At 42.0% G+C, this 22,292-nt stretch overlaps 1 protein-coding gene across 1 annotated transcript in view; it reads right to left on the bottom strand.

The window, feature by feature from the left end:
• SUGT1 (SGT1 homolog, MIS12 kinetochore complex assembly cochaperone) overlaps positions 1–21,789 on the bottom strand; it is a 34,857-nt gene extending 13,068 nt beyond the window's left edge. The window contains exons 1-8 of the mRNA XM_070943395.1: positions 21,715–21,789; positions 21,536–21,581; positions 18,198–18,288; positions 15,486–15,555; positions 12,401–12,471; positions 9,494–9,547; positions 5,256–5,278; positions 4,289–4,308 (exon numbers count right to left, since the gene is read on the bottom strand). Of these exons, the coding sequence (XP_070799496.1) occupies positions 4,289–4,308; positions 5,256–5,278; positions 9,494–9,547; positions 12,401–12,471; positions 15,486–15,555; positions 18,198–18,288; positions 21,536–21,581; positions 21,715–21,740 (401 nt within the window). The 5' untranslated portion in view covers positions 21,741–21,789. The remainder of the gene's footprint in view (positions 1–4,288; positions 4,309–5,255; positions 5,279–9,493; positions 9,548–12,400; positions 12,472–15,485; positions 15,556–18,197; positions 18,289–21,535; positions 21,582–21,714) is intronic.
• Positions 21,790–22,292: the final 503 nt, after the last annotated feature.

Genomic DNA, 22,292 nt, shown 5'->3' with positions numbered 1-22,292 from the left:
ACCATTTTTGGGGAGGAAAACAAGGAAAAAAAAAATCTGCCTCCCAGCAATTTGCCTCCTTGCAGCAAACAGTCAGTTTCATTTTCAGCACAGCCTGATTAGCAGAAGAAAAAAATCTGCCTCTGCTTCCCAACAATTGGCCTCCTTACAGCAAACAGCCCGTTTCAGCTTCAGCACAGCCTGATTAGCACAAGCAGCTGATTGTCAGTTGGATCTGGCCCCTGAAGATCAGCTGTTTCAGGCTGCAGGGATTCCCATAGCCTATTGCCCCCTCTGCGCATCCCATTGGAGGAGGGAGCAGGGGGGGCTACATTCGGTGCATAAGACGCATCCAAATTTTCACCCTCTTTGGAGGGGGGGGGGGAGGAGTGCATCTTATACTCCGAAAAAATACAGTGGTTTTTCTTCTCCAATAAGAAGTAAAGTTGCTGGAATACTTGGTACCCGCCTGGTATTGATCTTATTCTTCAGTGACATTTTAAGACACCATCAAAGTTCATGCAAACACGTAGGGTTAACGGTTGTTCAGCTCTTATGGGGAGAAAAAAAAAGGCAAGGAAGAGTGAATTCTTTTAACTCCACAGAGCAATTATTTTAGGAATGATTTAAGGACTATTTTTAACTAGACGCATCCCTGCACTAATAGAACAATACTGAACTGAGATTGGATGAGAAATAAATGGAATCAAGGCTACATTAGCCAGGCTGACCCCAAAGGTTAATAGTAATGAATTCAGGCTCCTTTGTGGCTTCCAAATTGAGTGCGTATTATCCGGCAAATTAGCCACGCATTAAAAGGTAGAAATACCTTGTATCGGTGTCGTTAATCCCTGCCCTGGAGAATCCCACTTGCGTTAAAATAAAAACAAAGCAAACTCAAAAAAAGGTCTGTGGATTGCAGGATCTCCCTAGCACAGGGGTCAGCAACCTGCGGCTCTGGAGCCGCATGTGGCTCTTTGGGCCCTCTGCTGTGGCTCTCTGTCAGGTGATCCCACCACTGGCTAGCCCCATCCCTCGCCCTCCCCTCCTAGTCACTCCTTGCCTGGCCTAAGAAAGTAAGGATGACCGGGGGGGGTGGGGGGGGATGGAGAAGCGGCCAGGGCAGACAGGGAGATACAGAGAGGGGGAGAGAGAGAGAGAGAGATAGAGAGATACAGGGAGAGAGGGAGAAAGGGGAGAGAGAGAAATGTCAAAAGGATTTTGTGGTTCCCGGTGTTTTTTAACAACGGGTTCTCTGCCCTAATGACCGGCTGGGTAGGTGTGGCTGGGGGGTCATGTGACTGTGTTCTGTCCCCGTCCCACACACGCACCCCCACGGACGGCCCGGAGTTAATAAGCCACACGACAAAATCTTTGAAGATAAAGCTGGCAACAACCCAGTGGCTAGCTGCCAATTCAGACTTTACTCACACAAAACAAAGATTAGACTGCAAGCATTCCGATAAAGCAGGCAAAGTTTCCGCAATACAAGGATTAGTCCAAATACAGTCCGACAAGGCAGGCAGAAGTCCAGTAACACAGAGATCATGGATTATTCCTAGTTTTTGCTCGTCACAAACTGAACCGGCCACCACACCCACATTTATACCCTGTGGGGTGTGGTCCAGTGACTCAACTAATCTCTGGCACGCCTTCCCCTCTGCTGCGCACGCTTCTCCCTGTGTCTCTGCCGAGGGTCCAGCCAGCACTTATCTCTCTCATCGCTGTCCACCTGTGGCTGGGGGGCCGTGCTTGGCTCTGGGCCTATCTCTTGGCCTTCGGTGTCCTCCAGAGGCATTGCCAGAGAGGAGGGTCCTGGAGACGGAGACCTTGCCAACTCCTCTCCCTCACTCTCAGAGTCTGCATCTGTCGATAGCCCAGGCTCAGGCAATGGAGCCACAACAGACTGGTGGAAGTGAGTGACATCGAGTTGGTCACACCCACCAAGGTTTTGTGGCTCCCTGAGTTTTCTTTTCTGTGGGAAACAAGTCCAAATGGCTCTTTGAGTATTTAAGGTTGCAGACCCCTGCCCTAGCGTGACTGACAGGCATTACAGAAAGCTATCTTCAGGATCTTACATGGTGCTCAAGGAAAAAGATGGGGCCCAGCTTGTCAAATCTTTTGAGACCCCCAAAAGGAGCTGTGATCAGACACCACCACATGCATTAAAAATAAAGTCTATCCAGACAACAGGGAAAAGTGGGGGAAACTTCCTCACTGATGTATTGCAAGGACTTAAAAGTATCTCAGGATACTCGGGATCTATTCTTTGAGTTGCAAAGGCCAGGCTTTCTGTTTATGGGGGGGGGGGGGAGCAACAAAATTGTCTATGATGCATAAGCTTCCATGAGAGACACCGAGATTGGCAATTTATTGGCATTTATTTTCAAGCCAGTGAACGGAACACAATTTTTATACACCAGACCTTGAGTTTTCAATGAACACACAAGTCACTAAATGTACTATTGTTCAGTTGAGGAATAGCTGTACATAAAATTAAATTGTTTCAAGGTTTTTTCTGGTTGCTGTTAGGTTGCAAATTCAGTATCTTAGCCTCGGTCCTTCAATTGTTGAGGAGAGAATTATAGTACTACTTGATTAACTTCAGGATTGTTGTAAGGATTATTGTAATTTAAAGCATATATGTTAAAACTTCACAGGCAGCTGGGATGGAATCTGGATCTTACCATCCCAAATAGACAGTAAACAAGGAAGAACAAAAGAGGGGAGGGAAATTCACCATATTTAGTTGAGCGTAACTAGGGTTTGAAGGAAGAGTTAAAGTCAAAGGCAGTGTGGAATACTGTAGGTAGATCTTTAGGAGGGATGTCAATATATATATCCTTCAACTGGCTGAGAATGATACGGTTTGGTTTTGTTTTTTACTATTGGTAGAAAGAGCAACAATTTCAATGTTTATATAAACAGTGTGTTGTCTGGTTACAATTTGTTTAAGCAATAATCATCATTATCATCATAATATTCGTTAGTAGTAATCATATAATGACAGTGATTTCTCATCATAACATTAATACTGATTACTAATACTGATTAACATTAATAATGATATAGTAATAAACCATCATAATAAAATTAATCCTTCTCTTATGGTTTTGAAAGTTCTAACTTCGGTTTCTATTAAGTTAGCCATTGATAAAACAAGTCCCATATTTCAAAATATTCAGTGGCTTCCTTCTCTTTAATTTCAAGTGTTAACCTGTCCATTTCTGCACATTCTAGTATTTTTTTATTATTATTATCTTCTCTTCTGTAGGGATCTCCACACTCTTCCAATGTTGTGCAAATATAATTCTAACCGCTGTTAATACATGCAATTCAAGGTGTTGGTTATCACCTTTAAAGCGCTCCATGGCATAGGGCCTAGCTATCTTCGAGACCGCCTACTGCCACCGACGACCTCCCACCGACCCGTGCGCTCCCACAGAGAGGGCCTCCTCGGGGTGCCATCAGCCAAAAAATGCAGGCTGGTGACCCCCAGGGGGAGGGCCTTCTCTGTGGGGGCACCTACCCTCTGGAATCAGTTGCCCCCAGAGATAAGGAGAATCCATGACCTCAGTGCCTTCCGCCGTGCCCTTAAAACTTTCTTTTTTCAACAAGCCGGGCTGGCTTAATTTCTTTTTAAGGGTTTTTTAATTGTTCTGTTTTGCTTATCGTTTTAATTTTTTTTTTTTTTTTAATTTGATTTATATGCCGCCCTTCTCCGGAGACTCAGGGCGGCTTACAGTGCGTTAAGCAATAGCCTTCATACTTTTGTATATTTATACAAAGTCAGCTTATTGCCCCCACAAACTGGGTCCTCATTTAACCTACCTTAGAAAGGATGGAAGGCTGAGTCAACCTTGAGCCTTGGAGAGATTCGAACCAGCAGTAAATTGCAGGCAGCTGTGTTAATAACAGGGTGCTTTAAACCACTGTAGTACCAAGGCTCTTGGTACTACATACTATAATTAATGGGGCCAAATCTATATATATTTTTAAATGTGTTTTAATATTTGTATTTGATGTTTTTATCTGGCTGTTCACCGCCCTGAGTCCTCAGGGAGAAGGGCGGTATACAAATTCAAAAATAAAATAAAATAAATAAAATAAATAAATATTAAGTACATATTCCCTTTGTTATATTTTTCTGGTATGATACCCAACAGAAATATTTCTAGATTTAAATCTGTATGTTCATGGTTGGTTGAGTACCATTCACCGACAGGCACCTACGAGTGAGTTACAGACACCATGAAAAATGTTCACATATTTTTTTATCAATACTGAGATCATTAACCACAAAACTTACTTGATCTTAGATGGCCACGCCTGAGGTTGCAGAAACACAAGGGGACATCATAGTAAGGAAAAGACATCGAACAGTGAAAAACAATGTCAGTTTTAAGCCAAGCGCAATTATATATTTTTTTACATTGCAGGACAGATGAACATTCATAGAGTATCTCTTAGGGAAGAAAAGCAATCATAGAATTTAATTAAAAAGTCTAAGTATAAACAAAATACTTAAAAACCCAGAAAGACCCATGAAAATGGAAAGCAAGTAACTGATGACCTGGCCATCCTCCATCCACGAATTTCAAGAACTCCATCCATTATATTTATTATATATATATATATATAAAGAAACAAAATTAAATACAAAAAAACTGTATCTACCTACCTACCTACCTATCTAGTCTTTTTGTATTTTGTATTTAATTTTTTTTCTTTATTTTTATTCAACCTTTATTCAAGGCAGCGAACATATCTAATACCCTTTCCTCATCCTATTTCCCCACAACAACCCTGTGAGGTGGGTTCGGCTGAGAAATAGTGATTGGCCCAACGTCACCCGGCTGGCTTTCCTGCCTAAGGTGGGACTAGAACTCACAATCTCCTGGTGATTGGCCCAGTGTCACCCAGCCGGCTTTCCTGCCTAAGGCGGGACTAGAACTCACAGTCTCCTGGTGATTGGCCCAGTGTCACCCAGCTTGGGTCTAGCGTTTATAATCTTAATTTCTAGCATGGTGCCTTAATTACTAGACAAAACTGGTTCTCCGTATATTACAGTTTTGCACTGCACATAATATTTTTCATTGTGTCATTGAAAAATAACACAGAGTTATTGTCACACTGTCACAGAACTTATAGGATACATCTTCCTTTAAAAAAAAAAAGACAAATTTCACATGGACCAAGGGAAAGCTATTTTATAGGTAACTACATTTACATTTTAATCAATTAATCTGAAAATTAATTATTAGGAAAAATCATACCATTTCCACTTGTGATCCAGGCCCTGCAAAGGAAAAACAATGCAGATTTTCAGACAAAACTCTTAACAAGCCATAACCATGGTTTTTAAAGATACATATAAAGTAATCATACAACACACTAATTCCAATTTTTCCTTTTTTCATCAATACTTTTACTAAACAAATGAGTTTTAATACTTAACTGAAAGCGGGACTTCTCAAATAAAACATTATAGATTGCATCATTGGCTTGAAAAGGTTTTGGTAATAAAAGTAGGTGAGACAGATCAAGTATTGAAACAGCTTTGATTAACTCGCATCGTTTCTTTTAATCAAAGGTGTTTCCATACAACCAGTTATGATCACATAAAATCTTCCAACCATTCAGAATTGGCTTTATTGATTCAAATAAATCCAAATAGAATTGTTTCACACTCCAAAATCAAAACGAGGAACTTCAACTTTACACAATATGCGTAACATTTTGCATATCTATCTATCTATCTATCTATCTATCTATCTATCTATCTATCTATCTATCTATCTCCATCCCACTCCCACCCATTTTGCCAATGAAGATCCTATAAAATTAAATAGGTACCCGAAGGCTGGCTCTCCTTAATACTGTATGTTGACTTCTAAGACAAGACATTAGAAAAGGTTGTTACGGATATTTAAGGATACGGAAATTTAGAGACTGACTAGAAAACATATTCACTGCAGGTAATACAGAGCACAAGCCAACATTAATCATGTTTAGATCGTAAAACTAGATTCAAGGCCTTTCGCACAGAGGTTTTTACAGCTAGTCCCCGACTTACGACCACAGTTGAGCCCGACATTTCTGTTGCTAAGCGAGACATTTGTTAACTGAGTTTTGTCCCATTTTACGACACTTGCCACTGTTGTTAAGCGAATCATTGCAGTTGTTAAGTTAGGAACACAATTGTTAATTGAATCTGGCTTCCCCGTGTATTTTTCTTGTGGGAAGGCCGCAAAAGGGGATCCTGTGACCCCCTCGGACACTCCGACCATCGTAAGTATGAGTTGCCAAGCATCTGAATTTTGATCAGGATGTTGGAATGATCATAAGTGTGATTATTCTCAGTAACCGTTGTAACTGTGAACGGTCACTAAAAGAATGCTTGTAAGTCAAGATCTACTAGTTCGTTTAGTGACTGTTGAAAGTTATAGCGGCACTGAAATAAGGGACTTATGATTGTTTTTCAGTTACGACCTGTGCATCAGCTCCATGATCCTGTGATGCTTGGCAACTGACTCGTATTTATGACGGTTGCTATGTCCCCGGGATGACGTGATCCCCTTTTGTGACCTTTCTGATAAGCAAAGTCAATGGGGAAGGCAGATTCACTTAAGGACCATCTTAGTAACTTACCAATGGCAGTGATTCATTTAACAACTCTGGCACGAAAGGTTGTAAAACAGGCAAAAACTCACTTAAAAAATGTCTCATTTAAGAGCAGAAATTTTGGGCTCCATTGTGGTCGTAAATCAAGAACTGCCTGCATAATATATAGCATGCATTTTGATCCACGTAACGATGAAAATCTTACCCGTGAGTTTGTTCAGGTTATAACAAATTTTAATTTTAATTAACGGAGCTTAAACTTGCTTTTTTTTTAAGTCATGTGCAGAAAGCTGCTAATTCTTGCAAAATTTGCAGAGGTGCAGAGAGAAAAAAAAAAAAGACTTCAAAAATGCACTATATCTGAAGAGTTAAATCTCTCCTTTTTTCGACCTTTAAAGATGCAGTCATCTTTCACAGACGTTAGGCAATAATATTTCCTACTGGTATGAAATTGAAATTGAAAACAAGACATAAAAAAAATAATAATAATCCATGCCTGCGTATGGATGCCAGAAGCAACGTTTTTTTCCCCCTCCTCCGTAAGATTGAGGTGCCAGCATAATTTGTTGACATGACTTGCCTGCTAGAGTGAGGTAATAATGCACATCGAGAGCTTTCGGGCTCTCTAAAGGCTGAATATTGCAAAATTGTGGTAAATCGTTCTTTTGCATCATCCCTGTGGCGAGGTTTTATAGAAACGGTTTCTCCAATGCTTTGCATGTTCTCAGAACTACGTTTTCCAGAACGGGCACCGGGGAGTCCTCGACGTACGGCCAAAAATTTCTGTTGCTACTGTGAGACCCGTTGCTAGGTGAGTTTTTGAACCGCAGTTGTTGCCACGATTGTTAAGCAAATCACTGCAGTTCTTAAATTAGTAACCCGGTCGTTAAGTAAATCTGGCTTCCCCATGGATTTTGCTTGTCAGAAGGTCGCAAAAGGGGACCACGTGACCCCAGGACTCTGAAATCATTGTAACTAGCTAGCTAACTTCTATCTATGTATGGATGGATATGAGAGATCATATCCATCTCTCTCATCTCTTTCTGTTTATCTCTAACATTTATCTATCTATCTATCTATCTATCTATTATCTATCCATCCATACATACATACATACATCTATATTTCATCTCTTATCTATCCATACATACATACATACATACATGTATATTTCATCTATTTTATCATCTCTTATCTATCTGTACATACATACATACATACATACGTTTAATCTATTTTATCATCTATCTATCTATCCATACATACATACATCCATACATCTATATTTCATCTATCTTATCTATCCATCCATCCATCCATCCATCCATGTACATTTCATCTATCTTATCTATCCATACATACATACATACATACATGTATATTTCATCTATCTATCCATCCATCCATCCATACATACATACATGTATATTTCATCTATCTTATCTATCTATCCATCCATCCATCCATGTACATTTCATCTATCTTATCTATCTATCCATACATACATACATACATACATGTATATTTCATCTATCTTATCATCTATCTATACATACATACATACATACATACATACATACATACATACATATACATACATACATCTATGTATATTTCATCTATCTTATCTATCTATCCATCCATCCATCCATGTACATTTCATCTATCTATCCATCCATCCATACATATATACATGTATATTTCATCTATCTATTTATCTATCTATCTCTATCTATCTTATCATCTATCTATCCATACATCCATACATCCATACATCTATGTATATTTCATCTATTTTATCTATCTATCTTATCCATCCATCCATCCATCTATGTATATTTCATCTATCTTATCTATCCATCCATCCATCCATCCATCTTTACATGTATATTACATCTATCTATTTATCTATCTATCTATCTATCTATCTATCTATCTATCTATCTATCTATCTATCTATCTTATCATCTATCTATCCATACATCCATACATCGATACATCTATGTATATTTCATCTATCTTATCTATCTATCTATCTTTCTATCATCCATCCATCCATCCATCCATCCACCCACACACCCAGAGGTAGGTTTCACATATTTTTACCACCGGTTTGCCCCACGCGCGCACCTTCCATGCATGCGCCCAGCCTCGAAAACATGGCTAAATAGGACGGCATAGCACCAGGGCCAGAGGACCAGGGCCAGAGGGTGGGGGCCCACCCACGATCTCAGCTACTAGTTCACCTGAACCAGTCTGAACCAGCTGAATACCACCACTCCATCCATTTATCCGTCCCTCCATCCATCCATCCCAATGTATTCGGGGGCCCTGGTTCAGATTCTTCCTCTTTTCAAGAAGTTTCCAAAAAGATGCCTAAATCATTTTGAAAACAACATGGTGAAACATGCTACGGGGTCTCCTGAACCCTCTTCATGCTCTCTGAGCTTGTTTTCTTGCAGAAGTTTCATGACTCAAACTAGAGAACATCCATCAGTGCTGGTAAGCTAGAAGCACTGGTGATGTTCCCTAGTTGGGTAATGAAACCTCTGCAAGAAAACAAGCAAGCTCAGAAAGAACAAAGGATCACCTCCTCCTCCTCCTCCCTGCAAACCCCACTCCTTTCTACAACTGATGATGTTCTCTAGTTGGGTCATGAAACGCCTATAAGAAAACCACCAACCCTGACCTACAAACATTCTCCTTTATGGAGACCTCTTCATGCTTTAAAATCAGGAACTACTTCGCTTCCTAGGAAAATCCTTCAAGGTAAACACCAAACTGTCTTTAACAAATTTTCACAAACATGAAAGAAAAAGGTGGATTGGCACTGCACAACTGACCCCTTTATCCACAACATGGAAGTTTAGAGACGCAAAGTGGAGCTTACCACTGAGGGCCTCTTCACATCTTTTAATCCAGACAGGAAAGGTGGAATCAGCACCTACAGATAGAAAGAGGCAGAGTTAACAATGTCGTCCGCCAAAAACATGATCATCTCTTATTTCTATTTTCTTCTACTCTGAAAGTTCTTCGGAACTTTTGACCCTTAAGACAGATTTCTAGCCTTTTAATTTTGAAAAAAATATGTTAAAAATAGGTAAAGGCGAAACGTGTGGCTCTCCATCACATCTGTAGACCCTTAACCATCATGAATATGAGAATAATGAGAAGCATTAGAAAAACTAGCAGAAACAATTTTTTAGAGTGCTGCCATTTCTTCAAGAATGGAACAGAATAACAGAGTCTTCCAGTCCAACCCCCTGCTTAGGCAGGAAACCCTACACCAAATCAGGCAAATGGTTAACCAACCTCTTCTTAAAAACTTCCACTGTTGGAGCATTCACAACTTCTGGAGGCAAGTTGTTCCACTGATTAATTGTTCTATTTGTCAGGAAATTTCTCCTTAGTTCTAAGTTGCTTCTCTCCTTGGTTAGTTTCCACCCATTGCTTCTTGTCCTGCCCTCACGTTTCGCTTCTCATCCAAGAAGCTTCAGAGCTGAAGAAGCTTCTTGGCGGAGAAGCCAAACGTCTTCAAAGAAAAACCAGGAAGTCCACTTGCCTCTTGAAAAAGCACCTTTAGAACACACAAACCGCATCTATTCCCTCATATCATCACTCTGAGTTAACTTGGAGTTGGACTAAATGCAGGGGTTTCCAACTTTTAAGACTTGTGGATTTCAAACTCCCAGAATTTGTCAGCCAGCATGAAGAATTTTGGGAGTTGAAGTCTACAAGTCTTAAAAGTTGCCAAGTTTGGAGAGGTCTGGACTAAAGTGATAAAAAAGCATCTTACCCAAATATCAGGAGACACAATGAAGACTACTGGGTTTAGCCATGGAATTATTCTCTCCCTAAAACAAAGTCCCTGGAATCTAGGGCACCCCCTAGAAATGTTGCACTAGGGAAAATCTACACCGGTTCAACATCAGCCAACTATTACAAAGACTTTGCATCTTCCTTTTTTAGAACAACATTTTAACTAGAAACCAGGACAGATAAAGATCGATATTTTTTAAAAAAAATTAAAAAAATGGATTTTTTAAAATTTAAATTGGATTTTTATTTTTATTGAATTTATTTTAATAAAATGCTTTTGGAGTAAAAATCAATCTAGAGATAGTATTTTATTTAAAATACATTAATAATTTAGTTTATTCAGCATGAAATGGGAGCTTAGTTATGTAGCATGAGGCTGTATATTCTGCAATATTTACATTTTTGGCAAACTCATTCAACGAATCCAAGCTCTGCCAGCTGAGAGAACATGCATTGGTGCATTCACACAATTTCACAGTAAGCCATCAGATAAGTCATAAAACAAAGTTCAGGAATATTCTTATCCCACATTAGATTTGTTTTGCAAATCTAATGTACACTACAAACTGTATGATTCTTTGAAGAGAAATGCATCTGTACTACCAGGCTCTTAAGTGTGAGGAGGAAGGGCAAGCAGTAAAAATAAAAGTGAAACCTTTTAAGCAGCATATAAATATAATATTAAAGAGCGCCTGTCATTTCAGATCCATCATGGCAGCGCCTGTTAGCGGGCATCCAATCACCTGCTGCCTCCCACGTCCCTCCCCGTCTTGTGTCACTGCCGCATCACCAGCCATCCTATTAAAGTGAATGGGACTGTCGGTGAGTCAACAGCGGGTCAGAGGAGGAGCCGCTGCGGGACAGAGATGACAGTTGCTCTTTAAAAGTTATGATTTAAATCGAGTTGATTTAAATCGAGTCTTTTTACTAGTGATTTAAATCGCCTGGATTCAAATCAAATCCACCCTGCTAGAAACTCTAGGCTTGTTTTCTCTAATAGAGCAGAGCAGGAAACCAGATCTCAGCTCCTGCTTCTTAGCCCTGCCTAGGAAACAGAAGCCAAAGTCGTTTTTACATTACAGCAAGTCAGCGTGAAAGGAGCTTCAATTGTTGGTTTAGCTGTTTCCACTGCAGAAAAAAATAATAATAATAATCAAGTGGCAGTCACGGAACAGAGATCGGCCAAAGGCTATTTGCTCAGGGTAAACCAGAAACCTTCACAATTTTGGCTTAGCGTAACGAAGAAACGCAACCACCGACAGATAAAATAGCAACTGACATTTCTATGAACAGCGTTATATGACCTCTGCTGGAAAGGTCCAGCTCACAGAGAAAGACTAATTAATTTTCCAAGGGACTTAATCCTTTTCCAATTAAAATGTTTTTTTTTTTTTTACCAAGGACAGAAACAATGAGGTGTTTCCAATGTGTTTCCGCACAGGTTGCCTGAGAGTCTTTGTAATGGACAGGTGTACTCGACTTACGACTGCGATGGAGCCCAGAATTTCTGTCGTTAAATCATGGCAGTTTTAAGTCGAGGATTCGACATGATCAGACCCAATTTTACATTGTTTTTGCGACGGTTGTTAAGCAAATGCTGCGGTTGTTAAGCCAATCAATGTTACGTTCCTAGGATCACTTTTTGCTGGAAACTGGCAAAAATATGGACATAAATCGCAGATATGTGATCACGGAACACTGCAACAACATATACATTTAAGCCGGCTGCCAATCACCCAAAATGCAGTCAGGTGACAGTAGTGTGTGCGTGTGTTTGTGTGTGTGCAGCTATCAGAACTGGTTCATAAGTAGCTTTTGCAGCATCTGTTGTAACTCTGAACAGTCACTAAGCGGCTAGTCGTTAGGCAAGGACTATCTGCATGTGACTGTTACCACCTGAGTAGAATTATGCACCCATTTCCTATGAACTACTGTATGGCCTGTCTACCGTTTAAAATTCATGCACAAACATACTTACTATCCTGTGTTTGTCCCTCAATGAAAGACTTCAGGGCGGAATCATAATTTTTCATATAATATTCACCGATTCTGAGGGAAGAGATAAAAGGAGAGCATGTCAGTAATTGTCTTATATTAGCAGAGTACCAAATCTTTGACTTTACCTAGCAGGAAGAACGAACTAATGCTGAGATAGTCTCTTTTGGGTTTCTTGGCTCTGGATACAGCAAAACTTTCATTTAATGTCTGTAGCCTATTCGCAACTGGGCCGCGTGGCCGGCAAATGCGTGCTCATAGGTACGCACGCACCTGCCCCTCCCTCAAAACCATCCTCCCTCCCCCCCCCCCCGCTCTGGGCTACCAACCCGGAAAGGTTGGGGAACTCTGATTTAATGGATTAAGCCACGGTGGCACAGTGGTTTCAGTGCAGTACTGCAGGTTACTTCTGCCGATCACCGGCTGCCAGCAGTTTGGCAGTTCGAATCTCACCAGTCTCAAGGTTGACTCAGCCTTCCGTCCTTCCAGGGGTGGGTAAAATGAGGACCCAGATTGTTGGGGGCAAGAGGCTGACTCTGTAAACCGCTTAGAGAGGGTTGTAAAAGCACTATGAAGCGGTATATAAGTCTAAGTGCTTTTGCTATTAACTCAGAGGGGAAGAGCCACTGAAGGCCAATGGGTTTTTCTAACAGTTTTTTTTTCAATCAAACTTTTCTTCTTTTTTTCCCCTTTGGAAGCCCTGGGTGGTTAATTACAGTACGGCAATCTCAAAAAAGTTCATTTGTAATACGAATAAAAAGGTAAAGGTTTCCCTTGTCCAGTTGTGTCTGACTGACTCGTGTGGCTTTTAGCCGAGGCAATTGTTCAAAGAAATTTTCCAAGGTCCAAGGTGGAACGAAGGAAGCACGGAACGTTGTTACTTTCTCACTGAAGTGGTACCTATTGATCTACTCACATTTTCATGCTTTCGACCTGTTAGGTGAGCAGGAGCTGGGGTAAGTCACAGGAGCTCATCCCATTGTGTGGCACTCGGGTCTCAAATCTTGGCAGTCAGCTTTCCATCTGACAGGCTCAGCATCTTTAAGCCATTATGCCATCTATACAGGTAGTCGTCAATTGAGCCCAATTTTATTTTGTGGCTAAGTGAGACAGTTGAATTCCCCCCCACAATTTTACAACCTTTCTTGCCACGGTTGTTAAGTGAATCACTGCAGTTCGTTAAGTTAGTAATACAGTTGTTACAGTTCTGACTTTGCTGGTCAGAAAGTCGCAAAGGGGAACCGCATGTTATCTGGGACAGTGCCACGGTCATAAATACGAGTCAGTCGCCATGCGTCCGAATTTTGATCACGTGGCCACGGGGATGCTGCAATGGTCATAAGTGTGATAAACGGTCCCAAGTCACTTTTTTCAGTGGCCGTCATAATTTTGAAATGTCACTAAATGAACTGCTGTAAGTCGAAAACTACCTGTCGATCTACAATAATCATGAATTCTTAGGCTCATATGCGCTGTCTCCGACGTATTCTTGGCATCACCTGGCAGGACAAAGTTCCAAATAGCGCAGTCTTGGAACGTGCTGGAATTTCTAGCATATATACACTATTGAAACAGCGACGTCTACACTGGCTGGGGCATGTCGTGAGAATGGCTGATGGTCGGATTCCGGAAGATCTCCTGTGTGGAGAACTAGTGCAGGGAAAGCGCCTCAGAGGGAGACCACAGCTGCGATATAAGGATATCTGCAAGAGGGACCTAAAGGCCTTGAGAATGGATATTAACAAGTGGGAAACCTTGACCTCCGATCGTTCAGCTTGGAGGCTAAAGACGCACCATGGCCTCCTCCAATTCGAAGAGACACTTGAGGCAAAGAGGCAGTCCCGGAACGAGCGAAATCTGGGGGCTGGGCAGGGGACGGAATGTATCTGCCCTCAGTGTGGAAGGGATGGCCACTCTCGAATTGCCCTTTTTAGTCACACCAGATGCTGTTTTAGGACCTCTTTCCAGAGCACGATACCACAGTCTCTGGAGACTGAAGGATGCCAATGAAAGATGCCACCACGATATTCCTGTACACGAGTGAAAGACCCACATATATCATCGGCCACTGCCTTCCCCCCAAAATTGAACCCTATCCATTACTTGGGGCAAAATCCAAATTCGGGTACATCCAAATTCCATTGAATGGGAACCTCTAAAGGTAGTCCTCAACTTACAACAGTTCATTTAGCAACCGTTCCAAAGTTACAACGGTTTTGAAAAAAAAATTGACTTATGTCCAATTTTCATCGTTACAACCTTTGCAACATCCCTATGGTCATGTGACAGAAATTCAGATGCTTGGCAACAGACTCATACTTATGACCTTTGCTGTGTCCCGGGGTCATGTGATTCCCTTTTGTGACCATCTGACAAGCAAAGTCAATGGAGAAGGCGGTTTCAACTTAACAACCAAGGTACTAATTTAACAACTGCTGTGATTCACGTAATAACTGTAAGGAAGGTGGTAAAATTGGGCAAAACTCACTTAACAAATGTCTCACTTAACGACATACATTTGGGGCTCACTTATGGTCATAAGCTGAGGACTACCTCTATATGTCACCCTACGGTGATTCACTGAACAGCCGTGGCTTGAAAGGTCGTAGAATGGGGCAAGAGTCACTTCACAAACGTTTCACTTAGCAACATGTATTTTGGGCTCACTGTAATGGAACTCAACAGCTGCAGTGGTTCACTTAACAACTGTGGCCAGAAAGGTCATTAAAAAAAAAAAACCCTAAACCAACTGCCGCTTATCGTACAGGATAGGATTTGGAAAAATTAGCTGGCGACGCATCCTGCAGGAACGAAGGTGATTTATATGCGCACAAGCAAACTCGCGAAACAAAGTCATTATCCTCACTAAATAGGAGAATTAAACAATTAAACAATCTGGAGGACCCAGATTGTTGGGGGCAATATGCTATTTAGTATACTGTTGATTGTTGTAAACCGCCCAGAGTCCTCGGAGAGTGGGCGATATAGAAATATGACTAATAAAATAAATAAAAATTAATAAATAAACACAATTGCATGTGACCAGAGGGGAAAAAAATGGCACTTACCCTTGCCTGAGAAAGGCTACAGCATTATTAGGCTCGAGTGCTAAAGCCTTCTTTGCATCAGCAACTGCATCTGCAAAAAAAAAGAATAAAAAATAAAGGTTGCATTTCTTAAATGACTGATTACACAGATGCAAAACGCCAGAATCTCTACCTTGCCTCTACTAATTATTTTATTACATCTATACCCATTTTTATTTTCCAGGCTTAAGGCAGGATGCATAGCCCACTCCCCTCCCATTTTCCACACGATCACCGCTTTCTGAGGTAGTCTGGGATGAAAGAAAGGAGAGAGTCCTAAATCACAGAGTGGATTTCCGTGAGCGTCTGCTTCTAGTCCAAATCTTGGTTCAGGGGTGTCAAACTCAATTTCATTGAGGGCCGCATCAGGGCTGTGGTTGACCTCTGGGGGGCCGGCTGGGCGTGGCCAACTGGCCGGGCGTGGCCAGCTTGACCCCACTCTCCAAACTGCTGGCATGTTTCTTTTGCATTGGGTAGACCGGGCCGAAGCTGTTGTGGTCCGCCAGCTGTTTGCAGAGCTGGACAGCGATGAGGCTGAGGAAGAACATGGGCCAGTCCTGGAGGCTGGGGAAGGCCGGATGAGGGCTCTGCGTCGGAGGCAGAGATGGGGCCAGGGCCATCGGGGAGTGATGTGCAGACTCCGGAGCCTCCAGAGGGTGACAGTAGAGAGGCAGAGGAACAGGAGGAGCCTGTTCCTAGTGCATATATGAGAAGAGTTGCCAGAAGGCAGGAGCAGCTAAAGCAGAGAGGACGACTCAGGAGTAAGGCCAGGAGATGATTGGCCCCTCCCATAAGGCTTAAAAGACCAGCAACGGCTCTTGGGCTCTTTGCCAGAAAACAACCGTTGAGAGATTTGTTTCTTGTCTTGCTACATTTATTTCTTGTCGGCGTCTTCTGCTTCTGAACTTTTGCCAAGAAAAGCCTTTGGCAAGTTGCCTAATTAGACCAAGGTTGGGGATAAGGCTGAAGAATTGTGTTATGAAGAATTTGTTTTGAATTAGTTTGGACTACGCTGAGAATGAGTTAATTCTCAGCTGTTCTAATCAAGTCTGTTTGTTTTCAAACTGTTTGTATTTAATACTAACTACTTGGACCTGGGTCACAACAGAAGCGACACAGGCCAGCCCCTTACATTTTCCAAGACAGCCCTGTGGGCTGGATCCAACCACATCGCGGGCCGCATGTGGCCCGCATGCCTTGAGTTTGACACCTCTGCCTTAGTTGAACACATCAAAGAGAATTTTGTCATGCTGGAAAATCTAGGCTCATCTTCATGCATTAGGGGAAAAAAAGTTTACATAAATCAATGAAGGACAAACTGATATCTTAAATGTGCAGGACTGAAATTACACTGCTTGCTGCCATAGTAAAGGGGGGGGAGGGGTCAGTGGGGAATTTTTCATTGCAGTTTTGCAACTCCGGTCTGGGCTTTGCTTATCTCCCCAAGGTCATTTCTTCCAGCATTGGTATGCAGAAGCCCTCTGGTTGCCTAGCTACAAGGGGGTTGGGCTCTACAGTTTGTTTGAGTTTGCCGTTTCCCGCGCTGTGGCTCAGACCTTGCCTGAAACTTGTTGCTTTCGGTTTGTTGCCAGTAAAAGTGCTTTGAACTCAAAAGTCCTCACACAACACAAATTATAGCATTTATATAACATATTGGTGTCAAAAGGACATAATGTATCTCTCTTGTTTGTGTAATTGTACACAAACGGCACCCATAATGCAAATTGCAACTGTACGATAAATCTAATGCATCAAATCCAGAACCTGAAAGTTTTCCTGCACCATCAAGGGACTTCTCCACAATTATTTCAAAATAGCGGCCTAAGAATTTAGCGGAAAGGATAATTTCTGAGAAAAATGTAAATGATGTAGTACAAGAGAAAGATAAGAATTTAACCTATGCAGCAACATTTTTTTAAAAAAGCAATATTGGTAGTCCTCAAGGACCACAACTGAGCCCGAAATTTCTGTCGTTATGCGAGACATTTTGTTAAGTGAGTTCTGTCCCGTTTTACGACCTTTCTTGATCAGTTAGTAACCTCGTTGTTAAGTGAATCTGGCTTCCCCATTGATTTTGCTGGTCAGAAGGCCATAAAAGGGGATCGCGTCACCCTGAAACTGTCACAAAGATGAGCCACTTGCCATGCGTCTGAATTTTGAACACATGACCCTGGGAATGTTGCAATGGATGTAAGTGTGAAAAACGGTCATAAGTCATAATTCAAATATTTTTACTACCGGTTCTGTGGGCGTGGCTTGGTGGGCGTGATGTGGCTTGGTGGGCGTGGCAGGATACTGCAAAATCCCCATTCCCACCCCACTCTGGTGGCAGCCAGAGGTGGCATTTGCCGGTTCTCCGAACTGCTCAAAATTTCCACTACCGGTTCTCCGAACTGCTCAAAAAGTCCGCTACTGGTTCTCCAGAACCTGTCAGAACCTGCTGGATTTCACTCCTGTCATAAGTCCCTTTTTTAGTGCTGTTGTAACTTTGAACGGACACTAAATGAACTGCTGTAAGTGGAGGACTACACACACACATATATTTACACACATACATATACATATACTTCTATCTATCGACACACACACATGCATACACATATACAAATATATATATATATATATATATACACACACTTGTGCATGTATGTAAAATTTTCACTAAGAGGAAAAAACCTGGCAAGCAAATGCTACCTTGGTAATTCCGTAGAAGGATGTAAGCATAAGCTCTTTGGCGGTAATATTCTGCGTGCTCCGGCTTCTGTTCCAAGGCTGCTGTCAGCGTCTACAAGGACAAATACAAAAACATGAACTTGACAACTTTCCTGCAAAAACCTTACACAGCCCGCAGTGAAATCTCTTGCTTGACAAATCACACAGAACTGATTAGCAAAATGCTACTTGCAAAGAAACTACCCCCAGAAGCAACGTTTCCGAGCTGGGAGGAGAGCTATCTGTAAGGCAGGAAAAGGGGGGGGAAACCACCCTCGGAGCCCGTCAAGAGCATTCCAGTATTTGAGGGGCTGCCACAAAGAAGAGGGGGTCAATTTATTCTCCAAAGCACCAGAAGGCAAGACAAGAAACAATGGGTAGAAACTAAGCGAGGAGAGAAGCAACCTGGAATTAAAGAGAAACTTCCTAACAGTGACAACAATTAACCAGTGGAACAGCTTGCCACCAGAAGTTGTGGGTGCTCCATCAGCAGAAGTTCTTAAGAAGAGATTGGACAACCCCTTGTCTGGAATGGTATAGAGCAGTGATGGCGAAATTGTGCGGAAATGTCGTGCACGCTCGTCAGGGCCACGCTCCAGAAAAGCCGAATTTCTGGGTTGTAGCGCACATTTACTCCCGACGATCAGCTGGCTGCATGCACGCGCAGGGCGCTTTTCGGCACTGCCGCACGCGCGAAGGGATTGCACTCCGGAAAAGCCGAACCTCCGGGTTCTGGCATGCATGCGCACCCGACAATCAGCTGGCCGGTGCACATGCACATACTGGTTTTTGGCACTGCCGCGTATGCGAAAGACAGCTGAACTTTATGCGCGCATGTGTGCCAAAAACCCAGAAGACAAACAGGCAAGGCCACACGTGCCAGGAGACATGGCTTCGTGTGCCACTTTGGGCACGCGTGCCATAAGTTCACCATCACAGGTATAGAGTCTCCTGCTTGAGCAGGGAGCTGGACTAGATGATCTCCGAGGTCCCTTCCAGCTCTATTCTGATTTATTTATTTATTTATTTATTTATTTATTTATTTATTTATTACATGTAATTTATATGCCGCCATTCTCCCGAAGGACTCAGGGCGGAGAACAAAAGTTAAGACACAAGTACAATAAAATCATAATTTATAATTATAATTTATAATTATAATTAATCATAATCATAATTCAATTTAGTCAAGGCTGTAGGGATTTTTAAATGTTGGAGAGATCAGTAAAGCCCATCAGTTGTTATATGTCTTCAGTTATTACAATGTATGTAAATTCTGCTTCATCTTGGTGTTAATCTGAAGTGCAGAAGCAGTTCTCCAGAAGCTGAACTGTTAATATCGCACCCGATAAAATGGGTTTTCTTTTGCGTAAGGTAGCAGAAAAATCAAGCTTCAATGCATCGGATCTGCTGCATATACTGAATTTACCCATTTCTATCACAATTCCTTCCCCTCCCCCAAAAAACTCCTTTGCGTTACAGCACAACCTGCAACTCTCCAAGCAACAGTACGTCTCACAACACAGCACAGCTTTGCTAAGATGCAAAGTTGTACATTTTAATGGCACCCTAAACTCAAGTCTTGAGACACTTAAAAATTTGAGTTAGTAAAATGCCTCTTTTATATAGTAGTCCTCGATTTACAACAGTTTATTTAGTGACCATTCAAAGCTGCAACATCACTGGAAAAATTGACTTATGACCATTTTTCCACACTTATGACCATTGCAGCATCCCCGTGGTCACCTGATCAAAATTCAGACGCTTGGCAACTGATTCATACTTATTTATTTATTTATTTATTTATTTATTTATTTATTATATTTCTATACCGCCTTTCTCCCGTAGGACTCAAGGCGGTGTACAGTCAAGAAAAATATAGACACACAAACATCATAAAATTGCTAATTAAAATTATTACTTAGTTTGGTCAATCAAACTTATGACCGTTGCTGTGTCCAGGCGTCATGTGATTGCTTTTTGTGACAAGCAAAGTCAATTGGGGAAGCCAGATTCATTTAATGACCACGTGACTAATTTAACAACTGCCATGATTCGCTTAACCAATGTGGCCGGGAAAGTCGTAAAATGGGGCAAAACACACTTAACCAATATCTCACTTAGCAACATAAATTTTGGGGCTCAATTGTGGTCCTAAATCGAGGACTACCTGGACACGAGCAGAAACGACGACAAATGACGCAGCTGTTAAACAGGGCAAGCGAAGAGAATTTAAACCTCTGGATGGAAAATGGATTTATTGCTTAACGCATTGTAAGCCGCCCTGAGTCTCCGGAAAAGGGCGGCATATAAATCAATTTTTTTTAAAAAAATGGATTTAATATTTCCTTTGTAATTTTTAATAATTTTAAGAATTTTAAGAAAATACTTTTTTGATACCTAGGATGCTGGCAGCAACCCGTATCAACCATCAGTGCCAGTTAATAATATTTGTGACACATTTTTAAATGATCAGTTGACTTGAGTTTCATGTTTAATGAATAAAGTAAATAATAATAATAGTAATAAGGAGGAGGAGGAGAAGAAATAATAAATAATAAATAAATAATAAATATTAATAAAGCGTCCTGTTGATACCTAGGACACTGACAGCAACCCTTGGCAACTATTAGCACCAGTCAATGGTATTTGTGACACATTTTTAAATGATCAGTTGGGTTTCATATTTAATTAATGAAAGAGATAATAATAATAATAATAATAATAATAATAATAATAATAATAATAATAGGTTAGGACTCGAGCTGCTGAGCTATTAACCAGCCTCATAGGCTGTGAATCTATGTATTTGTATTTATTATGGCTGTTCACCGCCCTGAGTCCTTCGGGAGTAGGGCGGTATACAAATATGAAAAATAAATAAATAAATAAATAAATAAATAAATAAATAAATAAATAAATAAATCTCACTAAAGATTAACCAATAATAATAATAATAATAATAATAATAATAATAATAATAAGATAATAAATAATTAATAAATATATTAACTATATTTATATAATATATTATAACTATATAATAATAACATAACGACAATAATATATAATAAGAATCGGTCTCTTCCAAGGGTCCTCTCGGCAGGCTTAGCCTCTACTGCGCATGTCTGGGAAAGGAGACCACACAGTGATCCCAGGAATGCATTCTTTCCCCTCCCACCCACCCACCCCCCAAAAATAAAACCTCGGGCCTTTTTTTCCCCTTCCTCCCACGGCTGCTCCTTCCTTCCTTTCCCATCCTTCCCCGGGGGTGGGGGGGAGCCAAGCGCCCCCCAAAACCGAGGCCAGAAGCGGCTTACCTGCACTGCGGCCACGGAGTCCCGCTCGATGTCGGTCTCGGAGAGGCTGCGGGGGGGGGGAAAAGAAGCGTTAGAGAAGGCGGCGGCGGAGGAGGAGGAGGAGAAGAAGGGAAGGGAAGGGAGGGAGGAAAGAAAGGAAGGAAGGAGGGGGGGAAGAAAAAAAAAGGGCGCCCGCTCACCCCGCTGAGGAGGCCGCCGCCGCCATGCCGCCGCGAAATGGCGGCTGAGGAGCGTCGCCAGGAGGGCGTGGCCACGCCGAGGAACGCCCACCGCGCGGCGCGAGGAAGCCCGGGAAGGAGGGAGGGAGGGAGGGAGTGGCCACGCCCATCTCTTCTCTTGCTAGGGCAGAGCTCTCCCAACCCTTGGCAACTTGTGGACTTCAACTCCCAGAATTCCTCAGCCGGCAAAGAGGCAAAACTGGGGCTGAGGAATTCTGGGAGTTGAAGTCCACAAGTTGCCAAGGTTGGAGGCTCCCTCCCCCCCGCCCCCCCCCCCCCGTGCTAAGGACTCTGGCGTTGGGGATGCTGGTTTGCGCTCCTGCCTCTGCTTCTCCCTTGGCTTTGGGGAAGCGGGGAGGGTGGGGGGGGGGCCTTGAGCAGGCCTTCCAGAAGGAGAAGGAGGATGCGGATGATGGGCAGCGGGGTGACTCTTCAGCAAGCCCCACAGATGGACTTTGTCCCGGAGGAGTGGAATGGATGAGTGGGTGGGTGGGTGGGGTAGGGAGAGAGGGAGAAAGAGAGAGAGAAAGAGATAGATA

This window comes from Pituophis catenifer, unplaced genomic scaffold, assembly GCF_029215685.1.
Source record: "Pituophis catenifer annectens isolate HBS135680 unplaced genomic scaffold, rPitCat1.0.hap2 SCAF_4, whole genome shotgun sequence".
Classification (NCBI taxonomy): domain Eukaryota; kingdom Metazoa; phylum Chordata; class Lepidosauria; order Squamata; family Colubridae; genus Pituophis; species Pituophis catenifer.
Note: the sequence above shows the minus strand (reverse complement) of the source record. Positions and strands in the feature narration are given on the sequence as shown.